Source organism: Oryzias latipes, chromosome 16 (assembly GCF_002234675.1).
Source record: "Oryzias latipes chromosome 16, ASM223467v1".
NCBI lineage: Eukaryota > Metazoa > Chordata > Actinopteri > Beloniformes > Adrianichthyidae > Oryzias > Oryzias latipes.
This window is the reverse complement of record NC_019874.2, coordinates 8625056-8651968: the sequence shown is the minus strand read 5'-3', so window position 1 is coordinate 8651968 and position 26913 is coordinate 8625056. Positions and strand designations below refer to the sequence as shown.

Here is a 26913-nt window from a genome sequence, read left to right as displayed (position 1 = left end):
CAATATACTGGAAAATATATCATAAGAAATATATTTCAAGGTATTAGCAACTGACTTCAATATTTCAAATTATATTGCAATACATGAATATACAACCTATTTTTTTTATTGATTCATATATATTTGAAATTAATTGGTGAGCAAACTAGATGAATTTCATAATAGCTTTTATCATTTTTTGGTTCATTAGACAGGAACTCCAATTGAGCATGGAAACGGCAATAAATGCAGTACTTTTATATACCGTTACTTCCATGAATGGAATATATTGTCAACACATTTTTGCTCAATGTATTGAGAAATATGTTATAGTATCGCCCATGCTGGTATCAGTGGGAGACAGCAGGAGGGGTTTTAGGTTAGCCTGCTGTGCTACAACCACCCTGCTCACTTTGTGCTGCGACTCAGGGAAAAGCCAACAAAACGGAGCTGCATGACAGCAAGTCAAGGCAAATGCAGACAAAAAAGCTAATGGGGTTGCTGCATTCATGACACGCGAAGGGCCAAAAGGAATCCGCAAGAGTTCAAGAGTCTGTCTTGTAAGGCTCAATGGTGTCTGCACACCAAACCCAGACCCCACCAGAACCAGTCTGGTTTACGCAGTGGTTTTTCCGTTTGAGGGGTTTACAAGAGGACCAGGTTCTGTTTTCCTGACTGCTTAGGACAGGATTAGTAATACATATAGCTGTTTTATTACTCAAACACACAAGAGCACACACACACACACACACTCTGTTTTCTAGCCAAAAACAGGAAATGTATGAAAGACTTCTTCCACTGATGAATGCACACATTTTGTACTGACCGAGCTGGGGCTGGAGTGGCGACGCAGTTTAGGGGACTCTTTGCTGGTGGTTGAACTCTTGGATGTAATGCAGGCGTTGTTCTCCGAGTGGACCCTTTTCACTTGGCTGGCGGGTTTCTCAAATGGGTCAAAGCCGCTCTGCGTCCGCTGAACTCTCACCTTCTTGTCCTCAGGGATGGTGTCCAGGGGCTTGATGACTGAGTCCGTTCCCTGGCAGCCGCGTGTGGACATCTTTGTGACACATATCTACCGATAAAGGGAAAATGGGGGAAAGGTGAGGACATAAATGAACACAAATGATATAAATCTACTTGATTGTCAGAATTCAGTTAAAAATGTGGATGATTCTCATCACGTTTCTCATCTCTTGTTAGCCAAATTCCCCATCTCAGGTTCCCCACGCCAACACAGACTTACCACCAGAACCAAAAACTTTACATTTTTCTCAGACTCTTTTCATACGGATGCTGCTGTTCTCGTACACAGAGATGCCAAAGACAATCTACCACAACCCTTTTCAGGAAAACTCCTGTTGAACTCCTATTTTCATCCTAAACGCCTTACCTGTGACTGCCTCCGCAGACAGCATGAGATGTTTTGCCACAGCTCCCCTCAGGTTAAATATTTAAGTAGGGTCTCTTTTGCAGGGAGAACTTCTGGTTACTCTGATAAACAGGAGGCATCTTCTTACAGCTCTCCAGCTTACTCTCTAACATGGGCCAGGTTTCACTGAACAATGAAGCACGTAGCACAACACAGATTCTTCTCTGTCCTGCACATGTGGTCAGGTTAAAAATAAACAAAAAATATTAAACAACCAGTTTGACGAAGACTCTGATTGAAATTGTTGTGACGGTAACTTTTATTTGAAAGGTTAACAAACTTTCACTGAGCTGAACGCTTGAGCGTACAGGTCCCTCATGTAACCTCACCAACAACAGGGTACAAAAATATATTTCTTAAAGTAACATTTTTTTGCGTTTTATGTATACAAACAGCCAGAATCGTGTAAAAAAACTACATATGACATATGAATTCCAAACTGCTCCTTTTGAATAAAAGCTTTCCACTCTTGACAGATACTCTGATGGATTCTGTGGACTGACGTTTGGAGACAGTCAGGCTGCTTTAACTGTCAGTCTGGTGGATATTCACTGTTCTCCATGACAGCTGTAGTCTCTGAAACTGCTCATGCTCACGGAAACAAACACTCATTTAGGGCGGATCACACTACAGAGCATGAATATTAGATGAGTAGAGACTGAGAGAAATGGGGTGTTCAACAAGCCTGGTGTTCCAGGAACTCCAACTCAGAGAACCGCCTGAGCAAAAGACACATGGTGGTAAAAACGGTAGGTAAAAAAATCAGCAGGGACACTGTTTGGTTGGTTTACTGTGTTTCAGTCAGACACACCAGCATGCCAGGAGCTGCGAGTGCAGCACCAAACAGCATTTTAGCTCAGCGACGGAGGAACACAAACGGGGTTTATTTTCAAAATGTCTTCAAACGTTTGCAGAGTTTCTCACATTTAGACATATTTAAATGGTTCCAAAACTAATCGGCCATTAACTGTTTCTCCAGTGACACACCAACCTTATCCTCTGTCCAAGGCTAATGTCACCTTTTCAGACAGCTTTAAAGATGCTTTAGTGTCTTTGTACTGATGCTTTGTACATTCCCTTTAAACCTGCAGACAGACTTTAAAGGCTTGGAGCTTAAAAGCGTCCATCTTGGGCTGCACACATAAAAGAGCCTCCTGTGTTTTCTGTTTTTTGTTTTGTTTTTTGTTCTAGAAGCAGTCAGTAGTATTTGTGCAGCATACACACCAGCTGCATTGACTCGCTATCAAGCAGCCACTTTCGATGAAAAGTCTTTGTAAGCGAACGAAGAGCAGAATTTTGGGCTCTTGTGTCCAGAATCACGCATTGCTACACAACTTTTCAAGTCCGGTTGCCGTCTCTACATACACAAAAGTCATTCATTGATCAAAACTTCAAGCGGTTGCACTTTTTCGCGCGTAATCTGTGACAGTGACCAATCGGAAACTTGGATTTGGCAGAGAAGTGTAGGTCGCGTCCTTTTTAAAACACAAAGGTAAAAACCGTTGTAAACATGATCACAAAGGACAAATGATTAATTGTGCTTTGTGCCCAGCTCCATTAATATGACACCAAGATAAACATTTAAAGGAACTGATCTGTTACAACAAAAAGAAGCAAGATTTGTGGGATTTGCACTGCTTTGACCTTTTACGTCAAGTTTCATCCCACTGTGGGTGGTTGACAAAAGAAAAGCACTGACAAAACGAATAATGGCAGTCCTGCACTTTGCAACCCTTGTTGGGTTGGTCCCCTTCTTCGAACTTTATATCACCAACCTTGAACGTCTGTTTCAACGTCAGGTACAACACATTTCACCTTGGTATGGCAGGGGCATGCTGCAAGGCAGTAACTGAGGAGACGACGGCTAATAAGGAAGGCTGACGTGTTTATGACATATAGATTGTTGGGAAAACAGTGAGAAGCAATGTGTATAATGTTAAAAGTTGTTTTAATAAGCCTGTATTCATCCAACCACATTTCAGTGAGTTGCCGATGCATCGCTGCTCCATGGCTATGTCCAAATTCCCACTCTAATCCCTAACTACTACAAAAAAACCATATTGGATTTTAAATGGATTTTTTTATTAGATTTTTTAACAGTGTAACATAACTGGTTTATTTATAGAAACAATTTAAATACTTTTTTTTTTTTTTTACAAAAAATGGTCTTACGCAATGCATTGTGGTTTATAATCAGCAAGTGAACATCAATGCACACTGGTTTTGCGCAGAGACTTCTGCGAAATTTCTAGGGCACTCAGTTTTGGAATTGTAGTTTCAGACAGAACTACAATATGAGAAACACACTATATAGTGCACTATATAGTAAGCAGTGAAGGAATTCGGACATAGCCCAGTCTGTCTGCGGCTCTCTGATTACATTCCATTAAGCCCGTTTACGGTGGCCGTATTGGTTCAGTATTACTGTTTCAATCACAGGGCCTATTCAGACTGTGAAAACGCAGAGCGAACTGAAGAGCAGTCCAATTGGAAATGAACCAAGACCACATCCAAAGATAGGTCAGAGAGCGGTTCCTGGTCCCAGAATAAGGTCCGCTTGGGTGGATGTATTCAGACTGAACATTTGTTCCGTATTATCAGGGGAAACAAACTCTGTTTCACTTTAAGCCAGTGCTTCTAAATTATTTTTTGCCAGGCACCCCCTAGGAAAAAGAAAATGTTTCGCGCCCCCCTACCCCCACATAACCCCCCACCCCCACACACTCGCGCGGTGACAATATATTAGGTAAGTATCTATAAAAATTGTGTAAGTATACCTAAAATTGTATCTTTTAACATAGAGCAAATATCTGGCTTGCCTCTTTAGCTACTGGACAAAACGGTTTCTGTTCAGTTGGTTAAAGGTCAAAGATCACATGCTTGAAGAGACTTTTTAAATCAAATTCTACAGCAATTAAAGTGGAGCAAACAGTAGATGACCTAGTGGTTGTCACGAGCTTTAGCTGCACAATAGTAGATAAGATGAACTGCTGTAGAACCACATACATGATTCAAAGACAGACAAACTGTTTTCCAACAACCCTGTGCTGTGAGCTTCGTAGAGCTGCAGATGTTAAATTAAACCCAAAGTCAGCCTAACAACTGTATGCCATCTTCTTTAAAAACAGTGACATGCAGTGAGGTTTGTAGTGAGACACTGATTCTTTCAGAGGCAAACTGACAAATATATGAACCCAGTAAATTCACCAGCTACTGTTTCTGTTTCATATTTCTTTCTAAACATATTGCAAACACATATTGGACAGAGGAAGAATGTAAAATGTACAGCGGTTCAGTTTGACTCTAAAGGAATAAAAAAAACAGAGAGTACAAGAAGACTACAACAAGACACACACTCGTACACACAAGCACCCACACACACATGCATGAACACACACTCAGCTTAACATGTAAAGGAAGTCCATACGCCTATCCTGTACAGTAATTTTCAGTCTTTGGTCGGATCCAAATTCATTCCCTACCCCTCTGGCTCCACTCTATTGCTCCAATTGTAGGGGCCTTCGGACCTAGTGGTGTCGAAACTTTTTTTTTTTTAACCCTTGTGCTATCCTAGGCACTTTAACATTGGGAGTTGGGTCATCTAGACCCACTAGACAGTGCTCTGAAACTTTTTTCTCCAATGATTTGTGATCTTCACTGGTGTCCATGGATTACATGAAATCTTTCCACCTTTATCCACCTTTGTCATGTAGGGAGAACACGTCAATGTAAGGGTGGGGTCATAGGACAGCACAAAGGTTGAAGGAGGAGCCATAGCAACTGAAAGGGATCCTCAGGGGTGAGTATCCCTTTGCCCTGTAGGGTGATCCGGGTCGCACTGCGGCACATAGGAAAAACTCATTTCTTCTAGTGGTTGTGCTCTGAAGCTCAGAAGTTTACATTTAAATGTAAGTATTGACTTTTTAAAGTTATAAAACCGCTGTTGTGTATTTTCCGAGCGCCGGTAGCTCCGCATTAACCTAGATCACGGCGACTATGTATGATGTCATTGAGTGATACTAACATCTGAATCTGAAGACACTATTTTTCAATTTCACTCCGCTTGGAGGGCTAAATGTAGGGGAAGAGGAAGCAATTTGGATTTTGCCGTAGTCTCATTTAAGTAAACAAAGCAATGAAGTGTTGCCAAAACTTTATCACAGTGTTGCATTAAAAAAGAAATCAACATTTTGCATCCTTCTGCCATTCTATTGAGCCGAAAAAGCTCTGCCACGTGTGCAATAATGTGATATTGATTCTGGTTGAAGTTCAGCCTCATTAATCACTATTTTTTCCCTCCATCACCTTTTCTGGCCGACCATCACACACTTTAACAGGCATTGATAAAATACATTGTTTCTCTCAACGTAATTATAGGGTGCACGTCTGCAGTGACCCGAGTGTCCCACAGGGATCATTTTGGATTCATCCTGCATTACAGCTGTTGTCCTGTAATGGAAAATTCAGGCATTGATAAAGGAGTAGTCAGGTTTGCAAAGTCACTCAGGCTGATGCAACCTTCTTACCCATCCCCAGAGTTGCGGTTACCAATGGTGTTTGCTTGACTTATGGTTAGAACCACAAAAGATCGATTAGCCATAAACCTTCTGCCTGCTGTGTTGTGAGCAGAGTTAACTTGCAGAGTGAAAGATATCCGACTGTAAGAGCAGGTTTTATTTATAACCTTTGTTTTATTTATCTGGGATAAAATAATTGCTTAGAAATATTTAGATTTGTTTCTGTTTAGATCCAGATCTGAACTCCCCACAAGGTTAAGCCATAGTACCAAATACCCTTGTGGGTGACTATGGGCTGTCTGCCACAAAAAAATGGGCACACAGGAAATATCAAGGTCATAGACCGCTGAGTGAACCTACAGATGTTACAAGGGGAGTGAGGGAAGCACCCAGGCGCAGAGAGGAGGAGGAGGCAGGATGTTCCCGGCAAAAAGGGATCTTTAATAACTAAAACTAAACTAAACAAAATACCACTGCAGCATGCAGGCAAACTTGAACTACAACAACAGGAACTCGAAAACCAACTAGAACCAGGGCGACATAAACCTATGGAGCAGCACAGGAGGAAGGGAAAGGCGTTCATGCACCCTTTTTTTTCTTCGGGCAAGCTGCAAGCGACGAGAGCGAAGACTTAAACACTCACCGGGGTAAGGTAAGGGTGAAGTGGGTAAGATGCTGGCACATCGTACAGGTTTTAAATTTTTTTGACGTCCCCCAAATCTTGCAGACTGGAGCCCATTAGTGCTGTTCATGTGACAAAGGCGCGCCTATGGCGGCTCCTTGCACACAGTCTAACTGTTAGAAATTAAACACTCAAAGTGTTGTTTGTGTGGGAATCCTAAAAGTGTCTTATGGGCACTTACGCATCACGTGCACACCCCATGCTTGTGTTATTCCCACTGGATCAGTAAGGGGCTAGTAACCACAACTTAATAATGACAAGAGTGCAGTGTTGGCGAATGACATCATAATCTGTACGTCATAAGTGTGTGCAACTTTTATAAATAGTTTACACCACACTTACCAGATGTTCCATTTTCACGACGTCCATAATAAGGTCGTACAAGCCTTAAGGAAACTCCAAGACAAACCTGCGCTCCCCTGAAGAAGCACTCAGGGTCCACTTGCCACAGGTCCAGATTACCCAGAAACCCACAGCACCCGTGCACGGGTCTATCCACTGTACAGTTGCATGAGACTTAGGCCACAGGTACTTTGGGCGCCATGTGGTGTGTTGCACTGTACTCTTAGGCCGCATTTACACTGCATGGTTCAAGTGATCCAATTTTTTCCTCTCATGTGGAGCAGATCGAATATGACCGGTGAATTTGTACGCAGGACATAAGCGCATGGATTCCGATTTTCTCAGATCGGATACAGGCCACATTCATGTGAAAATAAATCGGATACTTGCATTTGCGTGTGCCATGTAGGCAGACAAATCGGATATTCCTTAGTAAATGCGAGTCGTATGTCAGTGACGTCAACACAGGACACCACCGACTGAGATCACATGACTTATTAAGGTACTTTTGTGCACTGATTTTGCTGTCAGAGGACAGCTGGAGCCCCATCAGTGTGTTACCTTTCAGCCTCAGGCTTCGTTATTTCCGGTCCGGTCCAAGTCGGGACGCAAACGGTAACTAATCAAGCGGGACACCGTTGCTCTGGAACAGGCTAGAAGCTGTTTATTTCTTTGCTTGGATCAAACTGTTAGTACAGCACAACGTCTGCAAACACTTCCCCGTTCAAAACTTAGCGAGAGCACATAAGTCGGCCGAGCAGCCCCCCTTTTTCCTCTGCCGCGCATCCCCTCTCGTGCGCCTGCCTCATCCAGGAGCACCCAAGGCAACGCCTCCTTCCGTCGCTGCGTTGCCTCCATGACAACCGTAGTCACACAAAAGAAACACAACAAAAGGGGAGTCGGGGGGGAACAAGCTTTGCTTGTTTCTTTTTCGTCATACTAAACATTTGCCGTTTGGACCAACACGCATCTTTTAAATGTGCTTTTATTACTGTTATGATTATTATTAAAGGCCTGCTCGCACATAATTTTTTAAATTCGTGTGGTCAGTGCTTTTTTCTTGGCTGCAAGGACCGGGAAGAAGGATTATCATTTGGCTAAGAATACATGCTAAAAACATTAGCCGTGGAGGTACCTAAAACTCTGTGCGGGCAATGCCGCAATGAGCATCTTAGATGTAAACATGTGGGAATTACATCATCCTTTATTTTGTCTGGACACCACTGCAAACACATTCATAAGATGGTTTAGAGTTGTAGCAGCACTTCTGCCTTCGGCGATCCGGCTGCCGTTCTGACGACAAAGCTAGTCCCGGGGAAAGTTTTGACGAACTTCGGTGCGTCCGAAGGAGGTCCGCAGAAGGCGGAAATGCTGCTACGTAGTCCCCAGAACGTCTACATTTGATAGTTTCAGCATTGTATAGTGTAAATGCAAAAATCGGATATGGGTCACTTTTAAAAGATGATGTAAGCAGGTCGTCAAAAAAATCAGATATATTCAGAAAATCGGATTTGGGCATCAAGACCTGCAGTGTAAATGCAGCCTGAGATATCCCGTAAGCCAAATCCTCTTCTGAAGATGAGCTGTTGCAGACCGTGACTCAGCTGGTCCTTGTCGGCGTAACCAGCCTTTCCTTTTGATTGGGAAGCCGGGGAATACAAAGCTCAGACATAAATGGCTAAATTGGCAGGCCTCCCAGCACTTTCGGCTGTAAAAGTGCACACAGTCACTTAGGAAAATGGCCATAATGTGGTATGTTCTGTAGTTTAGCCTCCACGCCCTCTGCTGTCCTTCCCATTCTTCATTAGTGATGGAAACCTGAGACAGCAACTCTAATGTCATCAAGCAGAAGTGATGCAGACATTTTTCTGGTTGTCTTTTTTCCCACTTTTGCCTGTATTGTCAGAGTAAAAATGTCATAACTTCAGAATGTGCTAATCGCATTCTTCAGTATAAAAGCTTTGATTACAATTCAGTGTCAAAACTGTAAGCATGAACTTAATTAACTAAGCAAAAGCTCACAGAAACCTGGTACACCACATTCCCAAAGGACCTGACCACTCAGTATATTGGAAAGTGTTATTATTGCACTGTGACACATTTGCTGAAAAAAAGAGGGAGTGAGCAGATCTTGTTGGGGCTCAGATTTCAGCACAACATCAGCATCTTGATAAGCAGATCCTGAACTCAGCAAGAGATCCTGTTTCACCTTCTGAGGTTGCATGTCTGTGTTCTGCCTACTCGCTTTCCGTCTACAGTGAACTAATGTTTCAATTACACTTTCACTAAAATGGACAAATTGTAATCAAAAGTATGGCTGCTGCTGTTCCAGGTGATACATCTGTTGCCCAGTGAACTTTAATGTTTCCAAAACTATTTTGCCTCCAAAAAACTTTTCCAGCTTTTTTGGATTATAACAGCTGGTAGCAAACTATTGCTCCTGTTTCAACCTTTATTTATATAGCACTTTTACAGCAACATACGTCACTCAAAGTGCTGTGGATAAAATACAATAAAATTTAAAAACAAGATGACAAGACAAAGAGTGCGACAACCCCCCAAACACACACACACAGACACACATACGCACACCATGATAAGAAAGTGATAAAATGATGGAATGTAGAGACCTGGCTTTGTCCTGAAGTGGGAAAACGATATTTTGGGGACATGTCCAAATTATTGACCCCTCGACCCAAGTTCACAGAGAACACTACCACAGGACCCCCCAGATCCGATCAAAGAGTCAGATCCCATTGCAGCGACCCCGTTCACTGAGAAGGGTCAGTCACCGATGTGGAGGATCCCTCAGAGGAAAACACTGGAGTTACAAATAAAATTTAAAAGAAATAAAATTAAAATTAAAATATATTTAAAACATGAACAAAAAACACATAATTACATAAACCTTAATAGACATAAGAAATGGTAAGTGTGACTAAATAATTAAAAATAAATAAATAAAGAAAATACAAATAAATAAATGGATATACATACACATATAAAAATAGTAAAAAAAAATAAAATAAAATATCAAATAAATTCTTAAAATTCAACTAAAAGCTAAATTAAAAAGGTAGGTCTTAAGCCTTCCTTTAAAAACATGAACAGTGTCTGCAGCCCTGAGGTTCTCTGGGAGGCTGTTCCACAGGCGAGGTCCGTAAAAACTGAATGAGGCCTCGCCGTATGTTTTTGTTCTAACTTTTGGGATAATCAAAAGGCCGGTATCAGAGGACCTCAGGGTCCGCGAGGGCTCATACTTTAAAATCATGTCAGATAAATATGAAGGCCCGAGACCATAAAAACATTTATAAACCAATACATGTTTGAACTGTTCACTCCACATTTGGTGGTGTATGATGCATTTGACTGAAAATATAGACATTTCCTCACAACTTTAATGTTTCAGTGCAGAATTATATGGCAGCCGTGTAAGTTAATGGCCTTGGCTGCATGCAGATTTAGGACCTAATTAAGCATTCAAGTCTGACTCGTTAGCATTAGGGCCTCTTAAGCCACTTGATATGAATCAAAGCATGGGCCATTCACTCCACCTGTGGAGATTTACATCCAAATCAAACAGTCTGGTCTTCTGCCTCAGGGCACACTCACAACAGTTAATTTATACCATACATTTGACCTCAAAATTCCAGTAGGTTTGGTTACTAGTCCCTCCATTTCAAACTTATATGCTAATATTAAATATTAAAACAATCTAATGCATCAGAAAAGTGTCATTTCTACAACCCCCTCAGGCTTGAACATTCCAACACATCTACTTTAAGGTCAATCAGAAGCCTTAGGTTGAGGTCGGATGAGCTTTCAAAGGTCCCACCTTCTTACACCATGCTACCAAACCATACTCAGTAGAAACGCGCGGTCAGGGAAGGCAGGTGAGGCAGTGCTTCAACTGCCGTCATGAGATCTAAACTAACGCACAAATAAACATTTGCACAGGATCTGTGCTACAAATGTAATTTCTGTGTGATTATAATACTTTCAATGATTTTTACGATCCAATTTGCTGTGTTTTGTGTATTTGCTGCTCAATAACAGTGTAGGCTGTGAGATGAGGCGGCACCATTATGTGTCTCATGTTAGATCGTGCAATCCCTGCAAACTGGGTTGGACACGTGCCTTTAGCTAACACTCATACTGTGTTTGAATTAATTGCCACTGATGTATAGGACACAATGCACTTTTATTACCTTATAATTCACTGAAAAATTAACTATTTTTGATTAGAGTACTCTTCATTTCATGAATGGAGGTGTGCTCTTGTTTATTGTCATCGTAAATATATAGGAGTCCATCATTTTAAGTTTTGCTCTGACTGACTGCAGAAATGGGGGATTCAATATCTCTGCTCCAAAACGTCTCATAAGTTGGACTTTCAATCAAAACACAAAGTAATAAATGATAGATGACCAATGCTGGAGCTTAAGGGCCTCAAGCTTCAAAATTCCAAAGTGGTTCTAAAATGTAAAGAAGATAAGTAGGACCTTAACGCCTAAGTCACAGCGATCTTTGAAGGAGAGGCATATGGAATTCATCTATAAGCAACAGACAGATCAGTCTCCTCTGTGTGTGTTGTGTCTTTTGTTATAGGCTCTGTTCACCTTTGTGTTTTTTGGGAAGCATACTGAACTGCTATACATTTTACATTCTTCCTTGGTCTAATATGTATGGAAAGAATAATAATATGAGATATGAAACACTATGGGTAGTTGGTAAATGTATTAGGTGCATGTCTTTGTAAGTCTGATTCTGAAAGATTCAGTGCCCCACAGCCAAAAACCTCACCACATGTCACTGGTGTTCAGAAATGCCCCCCCCCCATTGCTATGTTCTAAGCTTGGACACACAGGCCCAAACTGGTTCCGATTACTGTTGCGGTACAGATTGGCTGGGATTACGACATTTGTTAATCATGTATCACCTCATGTTTTGTGTCAGTGGCTGAAAAAGGTTCAGCATGAAACCACATCATAAACTAAACTGCGCAAACAGTGTATTGTGCAACACAGAACATAGTGGAAATTCGAAATACACATCCAGGTTTAGGAGTTTTTTTCCTGCTCACCCACAAGCCCTTCATTTCTTGGTGAATGTTAAAACCAATCAAAAACTGCAAAGCTGCCATTTTGAAGGATGGAATGTGGTGTTGGGAAAGAGTCTAAGGTGTGAAACATCCAATGTGATCGCTGGACAGGAAGTGATTGGATTAAAAGGGAATTGTTACTGAAATATAAAACCTCAAGCTTTGACCTGTGGATTGGATTTTTCTCGACACACAGCATGAAGCTCAGACAAAACAATGATTCCAATATGAAAGGATATGAAGATGCATCACAGCTTATCATATCTGGAATGTCACCTGGAATAAGGAGACCCCCCCCCCCTCCCCCAGCATAGCACATGGAGAGTTTCATTATAAAGATATTTACAATTTTCTCCCTCTGTTTTCCATTCAGTTTCCTCGTTCTGAGCAGAATTTCTATGAGCCCTCTGTTCAAAAATTGAATCTGACCAACATATGTGCAATTTCTGAATCTTTAATAAGTTAACACTCTCTTCTCTAACATCAGAACAACTTTTCTTTCCTTTTGTGACTTTTGTGTTTTTGTGTGATCTCTACAGAAAAGGAAGCTAGGCGGATCCAACTTTTCTTTCTCGAGAAAAAAGTCCAAAGCTGGAAAAGAAGCCTAACATCATCTTGTGTAATTTGTTAAGAACTGACTGATTTGAGCAGGACAGTGAGACAAACAGTCATATTCCAGAGCTCTGGTCTATGTGATCCTAAAGGTTTTGTATTTATTTTGGAACGGCCTACTGGATACCTAAACAATTTCCCTGTTATTTTTCTATTTTTCATTCTTTTTTGTTCAGCTCCTCATATAGTTTTTAGCTTTTGATAAGATCAATCTTGATCAAAAAAAGACAAAAACACAAGTTTACATTACCTGCATAGCATTAGCAGAAACAGAATAGGCCAAAGACAGCTGACATCTTGGAAATAAAACTGGTTCTTAGGTATCATAGCCACAAAAAATGAAAACACTCCTGAAATTCTGCCTAGAGTGAAAAGAAGATCACCATCATCTTCATAAAGTTTGGTTTATGTCAGACATGACAGCAAACACAGAGAGGCGTGGGCTAAGCATGACAAGCTAGAGGATGAAACACTTGTGTCAAATAGATGTTCAAAGGTAAACACAAACTCCAGAGTGAGGACATCAACTAAAGACACTGTATGTTCTATATTAGCCCAGAATAGGAAGACTTTCAAGGTTTACGGAGAAATCAACAACAAAGTAAACATGACAGATGGTAAGCAGGCTAGTCTGAAAGATCTTATTGGGACACCCTTCATTTCAAAGCAGCCATTTATCCTGTTTTTACCTCCTCTCTAGAACAGTTACATGGATGTGGATGGGAATGCTGACAATATTTGGTCTGGTTTACTTTCACACATGGAGAGAAAAATGACAGCGCACCAAACCACCTAAAATCACGATGCTAATGCCTGACTTTTAGTTGGGGTTCACCCTGGACAGTTAGCTGTTATGAAACCAGGAAGAAGAAAGTCCTGCTAGTCCTGTGAGAATAATGCATAAATAAGCTCCTGCAGCTCCTCACCACACCATGTTTACACAGCAACCATATGGAAACCTTTTCTTGATTCCTGCTTCCTGTGGCTGGTTTTTGTCTCTTCCAAAACTGAGTTTAAGGGATTTCTTCTCCTTGGTTCTAGTTCTGTCTTTTGGAAAAGGTCTGTTGGTCCAGACCAATTCCACTTAATTTGGTCCGGATCGAGTCCTGAAACTTGCTTTCAGACTGCCGTCAACCAGACATTTCTATTTTAAATCAAACAAAAGCATAAAGATCTCTTCAGACATTGAAGTTATGGGAGTCCTGTGCTTTACAATCCTTGTTAGGATAGTTCACTGATTCAAACGTGTCCAGTCTGACTACAACCTTAGCCAGTGGAAGGTCCGTCTGATTCACACTAGGGCTGGCCGATGTAGAATCTTTTATATCACGATATAGTTTTTTTCATTTCAGACAATAACAATATATATCACGATATAATCCAAATAACTATTTTTGTCAAACTTGAACACTCTGCTTGTTAGAGAAATGTATAATCATCAGCAGGTTGTTTGGATTTAAATATGTATTTCCCATCATACTGAAGGAATACAATTCAAGCAAAAACTTTCAGGTTTCAAAAGAAGACATAAGTAAAACACAACAACTGCTTGATCAGTTCCATTGAAAATCAAAACATTCATTCTACAAATAAATTCTAATGTTTTCAAGTTTTACAGAGGGAATCATCGTTCAATTCAGTCTGAGATTGAACATGCTTAGTGGCTCTGCTTCAGATGATAAAAAGGTTGGTGGCAACTTCCAATTTTAGAAGGAACACGCCTTCTGCACAATTTACAGTGTTGTTTTTTGTCGGATTTTAAATAGCTGAAATGCTTCCACACAGCGGCTTGAATTACATTTTTGAGTCACAGACCAAGTTGGCCGGTGGATTAAAAAAAAATCTACCAGCCCAAGATAATTTTACCAACCAAATGATAAAATAATTTTAGACAGAAATACCCTCTACCTTCTGATTTTTTTAAAGAAAATGAAACTGCATAAAAGTAATTTATAAATAGTATAAAAACGTCTTTATTATCATCAAACTGTAAAACTCAAATTCAAACATGCTTAGAAAACAAGGACAGATTTACGATAAGAGTTCCCAATCAGCCTCCGGGTGATTACATTTTATGTTAAATCGTAACAAAGACCAGCCTTAAACCAGTAGAATGTTTTGGATTATTGTTTTTCTATATCATTGACATTAAAGCTGCAGCTCTCATGTGAGAAGGGGACGAGGATTCAACATCTGACAGGTCACAGTTTTTGGTAGAAAACTGGCTCTAAAACAAAGACACTTCTAAAACACAGTGAATTAAATTCAATTACTATATTTATAAATTAGTTTTTATTAATGTCCGATGAATTAATTTTGTTTTATATATATGCCACGTCTTAAAGGTCGATCTGTGAAAATATTGTCCGACTTTATACCGGTCCTTGTTTACATTTCGGTGACAGATGGAACAGCTCGTTAGCATAGCATCAATAGCATCATAGCATTAGCGTCGAACAACATCGCCGTCTCTAAATCAACACTTCTTATTCATGTGTTGTTGCAGCAGTAACTGACGCAGCTTTATCCTCCAGTTCTGACTGGATACTGTTAAAAATCGCCGCACGCTCCGCTGTTTCATCCGCTTAAACTAAACCTTCACAAGTGAAGTGACCGTGGGGGTGGAGCTTGTCTCGCGTGTGTTTGTTTCACTCGAGTGCAGACAGTAGGGGAGGAGAGGTCAAAACCAAATGTTAACGCAAATGTTCACTCGCCATGTGGCGACGAACGCTCTACCTTTTACTCGCCAAACTGGAGAAAACGCTTGCAACTGGCGGGTGTTAATTTCGGACCTATACTTCGCGACAGACTGACTCTTCTATCGAGAAAAAGTAATATTGACATATATTTAATTATTGTTTTATTGCCCAGCCTTAATTCCCACTGAAGTGAACCGCACCAAAGTTCATCTGCAAGTGAACAGAGAGCCTCCTTCTTTAGTGTTGTTAGTCCAAACCAGAGTTCAGGTGAGCCTTCAAACCTGACAAACCAAGAAGACCATCAGAGGAAACAAGGTCTGGATTTGTCCAGGAGAAACCTGTCAGTGTTACGTGATCTTGAGCACCAGGTCCTCCAGCTTTTTGAAGAACTTCCACAGTTTTCTTTGGACACTGGCTGCTTTTTAACTCATTTTTCATCTTTGTAGCTGACCATCACCACCAGAAAAGTATGTTTGTTTGTTTGTAAACCTTCTACTTTTAAATCCTTCCAGCTTTAAAAGATCGTTTCAAGTTAAGGACCTGTATTGGATCAGCACATTTTCATCAATACCATTACATACCTAGAGGCCATCAGCTTTTTCCTTTGTTTGTTTAAGTGGATTTTTCTTTCCAATAATGAAGCACAGATTGGATCAAATGGAGCAGAAAAGACATCTTTACTCCTCCACAGATGTCAAACCAGTTTAAACTTTAGTCTGGATTGTGAATATGTTTGGATTTTTATTTTTCGGTGACTGTTAAACATTTTTCTCTCTGTTGCCTTTTCCTAACATATTGTCCAGCCATCTTCTCCAGAACCGGCATATCGGCCTGCAGAAATCTGCATCCACAAGACCCAGTCTGATGGCGAAAGGCCCACCGCCATTCCTCCTCCATGCCCTGTCCACATTCCATCCCTGAGGGCTTAAAAAAAGAGCATGTGTCCCGAGTAAGACACCAGGATTGTGGAGGGAGTGGAAACAGGCTGCAGCAGAAACTTTCCATCCATTAGACAATGTCAGCATCTGTCTCACCACCACAGCGGAAGTGCTTCTTAGTGGCAAGGAGGAAAGAATGGTGACGGGAAGGGGGGGGGGGGGCTGACAGTGGTGATGTTCAGGCAGAAACCTGCAATCGCTCTATTACCAAGGCACATTTTGCCTTTGCACTTTTCCTTTCCTCAGCGCCTGCCGTCTCATCCTCCTGACTGAGACTCACTAATGCACAGGAGATCCGTCCACTTTCAAGCTGCCATGCTAGCAGGACAGCCCACCATCACGCACGCAAACAAAAACCCTTCGGAAAGACGAGCTCGCAGCTCCTGCCTGATCTGCAAACGTCGACATGCCTGCAAATCTGCACATCGTCTCATGCAGTGTGACGTGCGAGTGGCACGTCTGGGGAATACTATCATCCACACACACACAAACAGAAGGGATGTCTCCACGGAAAGGGAAGGGAGGGAAACATTTGGATGCAGGACAGAGAAATGGCCAGATCTGACTCTTTCTCTTACCTTCCAGGAGGAAACAGCTCACCTGGATGCCTCTGAAGATCAGACAGAACGCATTCAGGCCAACCTCTCTCCCTGCTAACAGCTCAAAACATCTCCCTCCCTCTTCTCACACTCTCTCCTCTTCCTTCTCTTCCGCTCTCTTCACGAGCTGGAATTGATGAGATTGTACTACAAGGACAGGGGGGAGTGAAATCTGAGGCAGCTGATGGCGTTAGGAGTGTGTGTTGTTTCTGGCCGGCGGCCCTGAGAGACACTGGGCTTTTGGCTAATATGGGGCTGAGGTAGAGGGGGAGGGAGGGTGGGATGCAGGGAGGGGGGCTGGATTGTGAGGATGTCTGGAAGCCCTAGAAGGCCCCTGCTCTGCTTTGAGATGGTACAGCCCGGCGGAGTTTAAGGAAGCAGGCACTGTGCAAGACAGCAGCAGATCCACAACATGAGTGGGGGCCACAGCTGCTCACATCCAAACTGAGGGGGGGGGGCTCTGCTCAGCCCCAGGCTTTCACCTGCACTCATAGCGGAGAGAGAAAAGTTTGAGGGTTTATTCACATGATTGAACCCTCAGATAATTTGAGGAGGATTTTTAAAATGTGGAGGTCAGTAACATCTTTGAATAAAAAGTAGATCGAAAAGAACCATTAAAATTAAGCTAAAACAGATGCTCCTTTCTGTGTTTGCAGATATCTGTCAGTTTGATCACATCAGAGTTGTGTGTTCTCTTTTTTTTTCACTTGTCCTGTCCAACAGCTGAGCAAACAGATCAGAGCTGAAGGCCTCTTGTGTTGGACATATTTTATTGTCTAAAACAGGGGGGAATTAATTTTCTGACACACAAGGTGTATATTTGTATAAACCCCTTTTGTAATTTAGGCTGAGCTTTATTTATTTTTATATTAATTAGATTTCTAATGGACCGGACTGAAAAAAAGGAATATTGGGGGGGGGCTAGGGGAAAAAAGAAAGGGGGGAAAAATAGGGGATTTAGAAATAAGAAGGATGATTATAGAAAAGGGGTAGAATCATAAAACAACAAATAACAAGTTGCTGAAAGTTTATAATCATTTCTGTCTGAAGTGTTAATCTAAAGGGGGCGGGATCTGTCCACACACTCAAATGTTACAAACATACCTGTTGGGTCCGAAAATTGTCACATACAAACACACACAACAACAGTTCACCCGCACATACTTATGAATACAAACCAACACATGTGAAGCATTTCATTCAGTCACGAGTGTTTATGTTCTGCTGGGGTGGATGATGGAATGAAAAAAAAGAGGGAAAGGGCCCTGTTATCCCCACGCCAAGACCCCTGCCGAAGCAGCAGTGGTAGGACCCGCCGGCAGCCATATATAGCAGATAGCAGGGACGTGCACAGGATTTTAGAGGGGCAGGGGCTCACAGTCAGAAAGGGCAACAAAAACGCACATTTCTTTTGCCCTTTAAACAATAAAGAAATTATTAATTTTTTTCAAATAAAGTACTAATAGATAACTGTTCAGTTATCTAACTATTCAGTTATTTATTATCCAACAGCAACCAGGATCTATTCCATTTGAGCCAGGATTACACACATCTACCCATAACACTGGGAGATCATTTATTTGTAAATATTATAATATTGTAATATATTTTTATGTTATATTTTCATAACATATAAATATTGTAAGAAATGTACATTGTTGTGCATTATAACAGTCACATGACAGCCGAAAACACTTGAGGAATGGATACCAGAAGAACGAGGAACAAAGTTTTTGACAACATAAGAAGATAATTCTGTATACTGTATGGCAAGTTAAAATAATACATGTGTTGGTTCAAACACAAAGAGACAATAATAATTAAGAGATTGGAACCTTTGCCAAGAATAAAATAAGTCAGTTGACTGATCCAAACCGTCCAAAAGTGTCAGCATCTAAAGCTGCCTAACCAAAGCTAAACTATTCAAAAGAAACAAATTAAGCGCCCAAATCAAGATTGCCAAGGCCCAACCCCAAACGAAAATAACAAAACCCTGCAGTTTAAGCCTGCTGAGGACATTTTTTTTCTATTAGCATATTGCGGGCAGCAGTTTGTAGTAAACACTTATCCAGCTATTAGGGTAAGTAAGGTCAAGGTAGGTGAGATGCAGGCGTGTCATATAGATATTTCATTTTCTCAATCCCCTCAAGTTCTGCACACTGTTTACTGTGCCCAGGGAGCAAGCGTGTTTCCCTCTCCTTGCACAAGGTGCAACCTCTGATCGGAAGATAGCAGGTTTGATTCCCGCCCATGTGTGGAAATGTTCTTGGACAAGACACTAAACTCCACATTGCCTGGGTTGGCACCAGTATTTAGCACCGGAGCCGCCATCAGTGTGACTGTGCGTGTGAATGGAAATGTGACTGTAAAGCGCTTTGGGCCTTTGAGGAAGGTTGAAAAGCACTTTACAAGAATAGACCATTTACCATTTAGAAATGAGGAAATTAGACAAAACAGTGTGTAGTTTGTGTGGACATCCTACAGGCACTTAGGGATCACGTGCACACCAATTGAATGCAGCATTTATGCATAGATGGCAAGGAGCCAGTTGACACACCTCATTACAGGGGTTAATCCATAGAGCTGCTGCAGGTTTTCAGGTTTCCAGGTCTATGGAGGCTTGTAGAGAGGAGCGGTCACATCTTAAGGGGAGAAAAGGTGTGTTGCAGTTCCCTTGAGGCTCGTGCAGCAACCCCAATGGCCATCATGAAAATGGGATATACCATTGTGGTGCTTCTGGTAAGTGTATTGTGGATGATTGGAAAGGGGAAGGATAATGTTGTTGTGCGGTACCCTGAAGCCGAACTCTAGTCAATGGAAGATGGATGGATGGATGGAAGGTTGGGTGCAATGGGTGCGAAAAAGCATGCAGCTTTCCCTTGAATAACAAAGGGAGATAGGGGGTCCATAAGACATGCCTGCATCTCACCTACTTCCCCTTACTTACCCTTATCTGTCAATGGTAGTGTGCGCATTGAAAAAAATGTATATGAACATTTTCTTCTTAAGATTGTGGAGCGGCTTGTCTACGATCTTAAAATTTCTGTCTGCTTCTCTCTACAACTCTTAACGAGCATGAGCCTAAGGCTGTGTCACACTGCCGCTATGTACATTTTGAACATTTTTCTGTATATGAAGTTCGGCCTTACGTGATACTTGCATGATATTTGTAATTCATAAGTGTTTCTTGCATTCGTCATTTGTCGATGTGCGCAGATATGAAAAGGCCAACGGTTCCTTCCGTGAATTCAGTTTTGAGCTGTTCAAAGATTTAGATCCGTTTTTTTAGTCGATTGAGAATTACGTAGTTTATGCACAATTACTATATCAGTCTTATGCAATTATGCATGATTTAAGCATTCGCAACGATGCATATTTGCATATAAGCAAATGTGTGACTTTCCACGACTGTTTCATGTATGTCTAACAGACTTTTTACGCATGACCACTGATCTAGAACTTTTATATCGCACATGCGGTGCACGTCATGTTAAAGTTACGAAATTGACACTTGAATGTTCAGCCAGATTTGGCTTCAACGTTGATTTATGTGTTCTTTGCCTGGTTTATTCGTACTTCCGTGGTTTTAACGTGGTGCACTCTTGATACATCTGTGAAAATTTCACGTAAAGACCATTACTTTTCTCACTTTTCCTCATATATTCATTAATGCCCAAATGTACATAGTGGCTGTGTGACACACCCTAAGGATTCAGGCTCCCACTCTGGTGTCTTTTGGTTGAGGCTGACATGACTTAAGTCATAGAACAATGATTACAAGCCAAAGGGAACTTTCTTGGTGTAACTTTGTGAGCGTGTGCCGTAGTTTGTCCGTGTGCTGCTACTCTTTGACCTTTTTCATCTCAGCATCAGGACCAAAGCACAACATGGATTTACACAGATCCTACAGGCAGCGTCTTACCCTGGAAAGTTCTTTGGTCCATCGCAGGATAGCTGTGAACATTTAAGCCCATTTTGCTGCCTATAATTGATGTGGATTATTTAAAAATGCTTCTTTTTTCCTTCAACCTGACAGATGTTGAAGGTGGGGAGCTTGAATCAACTTTCCTCAAAGCTCCAGACAGAAAAGGATTCAAATTATTGGGGCATTATTGTGTTGCAGAGCAGCAGAAAAGTGTGAAATTCACAGTGAGATTGCTAAGATTGGATCGAAACTGGGTCGATTACTGAGCTGCAGCAGACAGTAATCAGTTAAAACCATGACAGCAGCACATGAAGCACGTGAAGCTGTTAGCATTTTAACAGGTTTCAGGCTGAGGCCGTCGGCGCTGCTCTCTGCTGCACGTACAGGTCAGCAGCCGTGTGTCTGTGTGTGTAGCTTATCCTCCCTATTCTTCCCGTTTGAACACAGTTAGCACAGAGAGGCTGAACTGACAATGAATATGAGCCAGTAAATGAATGACATTCATTCTTTGACTGCAAACCAACACGTGTCAAAGAGCAACTGACCACGGCTCTCCTTACACAGCCTCACTGTGGCTGCTTTGGAGAAGATGGTCTGCATTAACACCACCTGCACTCCAACTGCTGAAGTCTAAAGGAAAATGGGGACACCCCGCACCTGGATTCTTTAGCAAAGTCCAACTCCCCTAAAACCCCGCCCCTTTACAGCTTAACCCAACCAGAGCTGAGTGTTTGGTACGTGTCCTTGCTGACTGCCCGTCCATCAGAGTTTGACACACTGATGGCTCTTCTTTGAGACCAACGCATGGACAAGAACCCACGCTGACATGAACCTTTGCACCTCTGCATGATGAAGGAATTAGTCTGCTGTCTGCATCATATATGCATATTTTATGCATATATGATGTTGGACTTTTGGTTTTGTACCTTTGTGGCTCAGACAGCTATCTCACATCATTACTCTGACTCCATGTGTACCGTTGCCACAGCAACCAACATCTGTCAGTGCAGGAGTGGACCAGTGTGATCGCATCTGAATTGACCAACTGAAGAGTCCTAACTGTGCCATCGCACCAAGATGCTAACGGTTGACGTCTGTAACATTATGAAGGAATGCACGAGTCAAGGATGACTCTGTAAGGCTATATAGACAGACTGGGAAAATGTCTGTCAGCCTCAGAAATGTCAAAGCTGGGGAGTTTCTCTTAAGCTTGCAGAAGTCATTTTAACACACATAATCTTGTGTGGGATCACTTAAAGTTCTTGAAGTTCATTAATAAAGTTGTGTGTTGGGTTTCCTCTCACAGTCACTGCGGTGATTCAGCAGTAGAACACAAATGTGGCAGGCAAAGGGCCACTCCATTAATGTCCCCAGCGAGCATTAGCTGCTTCACCTGCAAAGGGCGGAAAAAAAGCCCTTCCCTCCTGTCAAAGTTACAACCAGCCTGGAACATGCAACGAGTGTGCGGCATCAGACGTCATTTGGCTGCGTTTTCGGGCTTAACCTTAAGCCGGGTAGGTTTGGTGTGTGTTCTCCTTCAGTTCGCCGCCGTACCATTCCAAACCTGTCACAATGTGTTTAGACCACAGGCTGTATGCTTTTGCAGTTCATGCGGCTCCTGTCGGTCATCCTCCTAGGCTGAGGGAGCAGGTATGTGTGTGATTGTTTTATTGGTGTTCATCTACATTTATTTGTAGGTGCTGCTGTTTTGTCATTGGGAGCCACTGTCTTCTGATGTCTGATTCTTTGGTGTTCCATGTTTGGACATCGCATGGCTGAGTTTGGCTCCCGCTGTTGGCTCAGCTGACTGGTTGGATTGAGAGCCATGCGCTCTCGTCTCCTTGGCGCACCAGACACTGCCAGAGCTCAGAGTTTCCTCACAGTGGATTGGCGTCAGCCGCTGCACGCCAGAGGCGTGGCGTCAGGACTTGTTGCGCCAGGTTGGAAGACACGCCACTCGAGCTGGAAGGACTTTGTGACCCTCTTTTCCTCTCGTGTGTGTGGGCACTGTGTTCATGCCCAGTTTATTTGTGTGCGTGTCTGTCACTGGATGCCTCCTAGATTGGTGCAGGGAAGTAGTTTGGGCGCCCCCACCGTGGTGAAAAGAAGAGTAACCATTTGTCTACTTGTGCTTGTCTATTTTGTTTCATATGCCAGAAAGTCCTGTTTAAGCTTCTTAGTTTTTAGTTTTTTGTCGGCTTGCTTTACAAAAATAACAGGGGAAATCGTAATACCACACAAACGTGACTCGGCACTCTTTGTGGCTGGGACAGAGGTGCATTTTTCTCAGCAGACTCAGCAGTTTATTGGAAACGTTTTTCTGCACATTTTTTAAAACTTTTTCAGTGGGATGATCACTAACTCATGGAGGGCTCCTGGGTCCCTGTAGCCCACACAGAAGCCTGACTTGATCCAGACCGGCACCTGTAAACCTGTAGACGATACAACTTTCTGAAAGGATTTACTGTTTTCTAAAGTAACAACACATCAAAGTGTCAGGAATAAAACATAAAAGATAACATGCATTTTACATGGGAGGGGTGTTATTTTAAAGATAGACACTCTTTTTCATATGTTTTTTTAATTTGCTCACATCCCAGTCTTCCTTTGGGATTTATGTTCAGAATTTCTGAAGCCAAACTAAGTATCAGCATTGCCTCATTTCATGTTGCCAAACGGGCAGGTCAGTGACCTGAATCTGCCTCATCCTTCCAGATGTGTCACATGATCCAGCAGACTAATACCTGATCCACATCTGTGACCTAACTGCAGATGGATTTCTCTGACCTGGATCTACAGCAGCCCACCTCTTTCACCTGCAGCCACACGTGTGCAGCAACCAGGAAATGCAAACTCTGCTGAAAACAGCAACTGCAAAGCCATCCTGCAAACAGTCAGCCAGTGAACTAGCTGCAGACAAACAAACCTGTATGTCTGACTGTTGCAGCCAAAATGGAAACATGACATTATGCTTTTTTTAATCCACTCACTAACTCTCTGTCCCAAACCCTCAGACATGTTTTTAAAAGATTGTGTTTATACTGTAGAGCAGGAAGATACATAAAACCTTCAGACGTATAACAAAAAACTATGAATTCAGAGGAGAAAAAAATCAGATGCTGAGATTAGAACAAGTTCAGAAACAAAAATTTATTCTTGCAATAACGTTTCCTGTTTCCAGCTGTGATCCTCTGATTGGTGAGTTTGCTGGTTTGATCCTCCTGTCCAGGCCGTGTCACACAGCCACTAGGCAAATTTGGCGCGTGATGAAAATTGGTCTACATGAATATATGTGGAAAAAATGAGAAAAGTTGTGGTCTTTACATAAAAGCACAGAAGTACAAGTAAACCACACAGAGAACATCATGGTAGAACATGAACCATGCATGTATATTGCGCTGTTTATTTGCTATTCATAAGTGATGTGTATGTAATTTCTATGTGATATGTGTGCCGTACACACAATATAAAAGTTATGCATTGGTGGTAAATGCATGAAAAGTCTGTTAGACATACGTGGAACGGTTGTGGAAAGCAACAAATTTGAGTGTGCATCTCGCAAAAACGCACACTATTGCGTAAGATTTATGTAATAATTGCGTATAAACAATGTTAAATATACATAAACTGCATGATTCTTAAACGACCAAAATTTGAACAGTTAAAAACGAATTTCACTTAAAGATCCGTCGGCTGAAACCCTCGACAGACATCTGTGGACATTAACGAATGACAAACGCAAGAAACACAAATGAATTAAGTATATCACCCATGTATCACGGAAATTTCATAGGTGGAAAATGCATAAAATGTATGTAATGCCTGTGTGACACGGCCTTCCCACACAGATGTGCATCTGGGGTCAAATCCAGTCAGTCAACCTTAAGCCGTGAGATTTTCAGTCTTCCTAAATGCTCTGAAGACTCAAGTCAGGTTTTAAAAAAGCGCACAAAGCTACGCCACAAACACTGACACTGACCCACAATCAATGACCAACACCCAAAACTTAAGAATTGATTGACTGGTCAGCATCTGTTGGCTGAGGAGGTTGAGATTCAACAGTTTGTCCTGCAGAGGTTCCACCTTCACCTGATCACTAATCAAACCTTCATCCACGCCTCTCAAACTGAGTGGAGTCAGCTCAGGACGTCTTCTGAACAGCAGCAGGTCCACCTGCTTCAAACTGAACCCTCATATTTAAAAACCAAGGTTTTGTCTTCAAGGTCAGCAGATTCTCGGCTGGACATGAACGCAGTCAGAGATCCGGCAGATGTAGTTGAAGGGAGTATCGAACACGTGACACCTGCCCACCTGCCCACCTGCAGGCTCACACTGATGCACGGAGGACGTGATGAGTGTCTCGATGCGACCTTGAATCTTTCCAGTGGGAAGGCCTGAGCCAGCACCTACCTTTGTGAGAAGAGATTCGATCGATTGACAAGGGCAGAAGTGAACGACGCCGCAGACGCACCGAATCCACCGAAGGCCAGCCATGACGGACGGCCGACTGACCTACCCAGCTGGTGCTCTCAGCTCTCCAGCTGTTAATGCGCTTTCCGTCTGTGCACGTGGACAAATGTGCAGTGATATTCACACCCCTGCCTGGCCTACATTCCCTTTTCCCTCCCCACCACAGAAAATCGCGCTCTTCCCTGCAGAAGGGGCAGCCTCCTCCTGGCTCTCCAGCTCTTTTCATTGTTATTCTGTGTTGAGTCGCTTTGCTCGCCACCTCTGAGCCCCACAGATCGATGGAAGAGGAGGCCCAATCACGAACACAGCAAAGCAGAGATGAAGCTCCCCCAGCTCGCCCTGCGATTTATTACTACTAATGTGTTAAACAACAGGTTGGCCTGAAGGAGCCTGAAGACAATTACTGCCTCATGGTGTTGGCGCTGTGAGCCGCGCGCCGCTGACAAGCATCAGAATGCAAATCAGCGGATGATCCAGCGCGAGCACACGAGGCAGACGGAGCTGCTGCAGAATGTAAAGAAGAACTGTAATCCCTATTCATGCTTCGCTGCTGCAGGCCCTCACATCAGCACTCACATTATACCACACTGAGCCTACACCCGGAGTCAAAGTTACTGAGCTGGAGCTGCTTCCAAAGCTGGATTGACCTTGGCTTGACTTTTAACTCCACACATTCCTGCAGATTTCAACAGTTAAGTCCATGGATTCTTAGAATAAGGTCACTGACAGCCAGAGAAGCCCCAGAGCAAGTTCTGAGAAACACTGCATGCATCTTTGCTGGAGGGAATGTGAGGGTTTTTTTTTTTGTTCATGCTGATAGAAAAATGTCAGGATCAAGGCTCAGCCTGGCCAGCAGATGGCAGGGGGTCCACTCCAGGTTAACCCCCCCCCAAAGGAACACAGGCTCATCCTGAAGACAAAAGCTCAGCGCTGTCCACCAGCTATAGAGCCAGACAACACAAGATCCTCTTATTTTAAATGTTCACGAAAGAGTAAAAGAAAGAATGACAACATTATGACTACCTCAGAAGAAAGAGATGCCTACCATCTGAGGGTAATGAAAATCCAAAATCAAAGTGTGCAGAAATTAATAAGCAAACAGTGATGTTTTGCACATCTGAAAAGAGGTTGTTTTTGCTTTTTGAATTCAAATGACTCAGAGTTTCCACAGTTCCCCTCTTGCCCTTAGCCTCAGATCACTTCAGTAAAATAAAGAGAAACTGGAATCTGTTTTTGGATCCAGCCTGATGTACATGAGGTTTAGATCTGCAGGAGTTTTTATGCATTTCTAAAACACACCAGGGGGCTCCCAATAACATGATAGCAGTGGATCTGAGCTGTGCCTCACTCTGACAGGACGGGACCCGCAGCTCTGCTGACCCGTTCAAAACCTTGCAAACGCAGGTCCATCAAGCCCCCTGTACTGTACGGCACCTCTGAGCTCATAGGGCTGCTCCGCACGCCGTTTTATTTTGTGGTTGCTAATATAATCTTAGAAACAAACTCTATAATCAATCAAACTTAAAGCATTTCCAGCTCGGCATGCTAAAGCAACATATTACTGCTGGGTGGGGGTGAGTGGGTGCACCCCTGTTCACATGCACACATACTTTGGCCCGT

The 26913-nt window shown here is 42.4% G+C and overlaps 1 protein-coding gene across 3 annotated transcripts in view; it reads right to left on the bottom strand.

The window, feature by feature from the left end:
• The window catches only part of cdk14 (cyclin dependent kinase 14), a 165454-nt gene that overhangs the window by 97142 nt on the left and 41399 nt on the right, over positions 1-26913 (bottom strand). The window contains exons 1-2 of one of the 3 annotated variants that reach the window (XM_011484941.3): positions 16900-17139; positions 806-1051 (exon numbers count right to left, since the gene is read on the bottom strand). In XM_011484941.3, the coding sequence (XP_011483243.1) occupies positions 806-1036 (231 nt within the window). In that variant the 5' untranslated portion in view covers positions 1037-1051; positions 16900-17139. Of the gene's footprint in view, positions 1-805; positions 1052-16877; positions 17140-26913 lie in introns of those variants that run through there. The other 2 variants (XM_011484940.3, XM_004077647.4) reach the window with 2 other exon arrangements.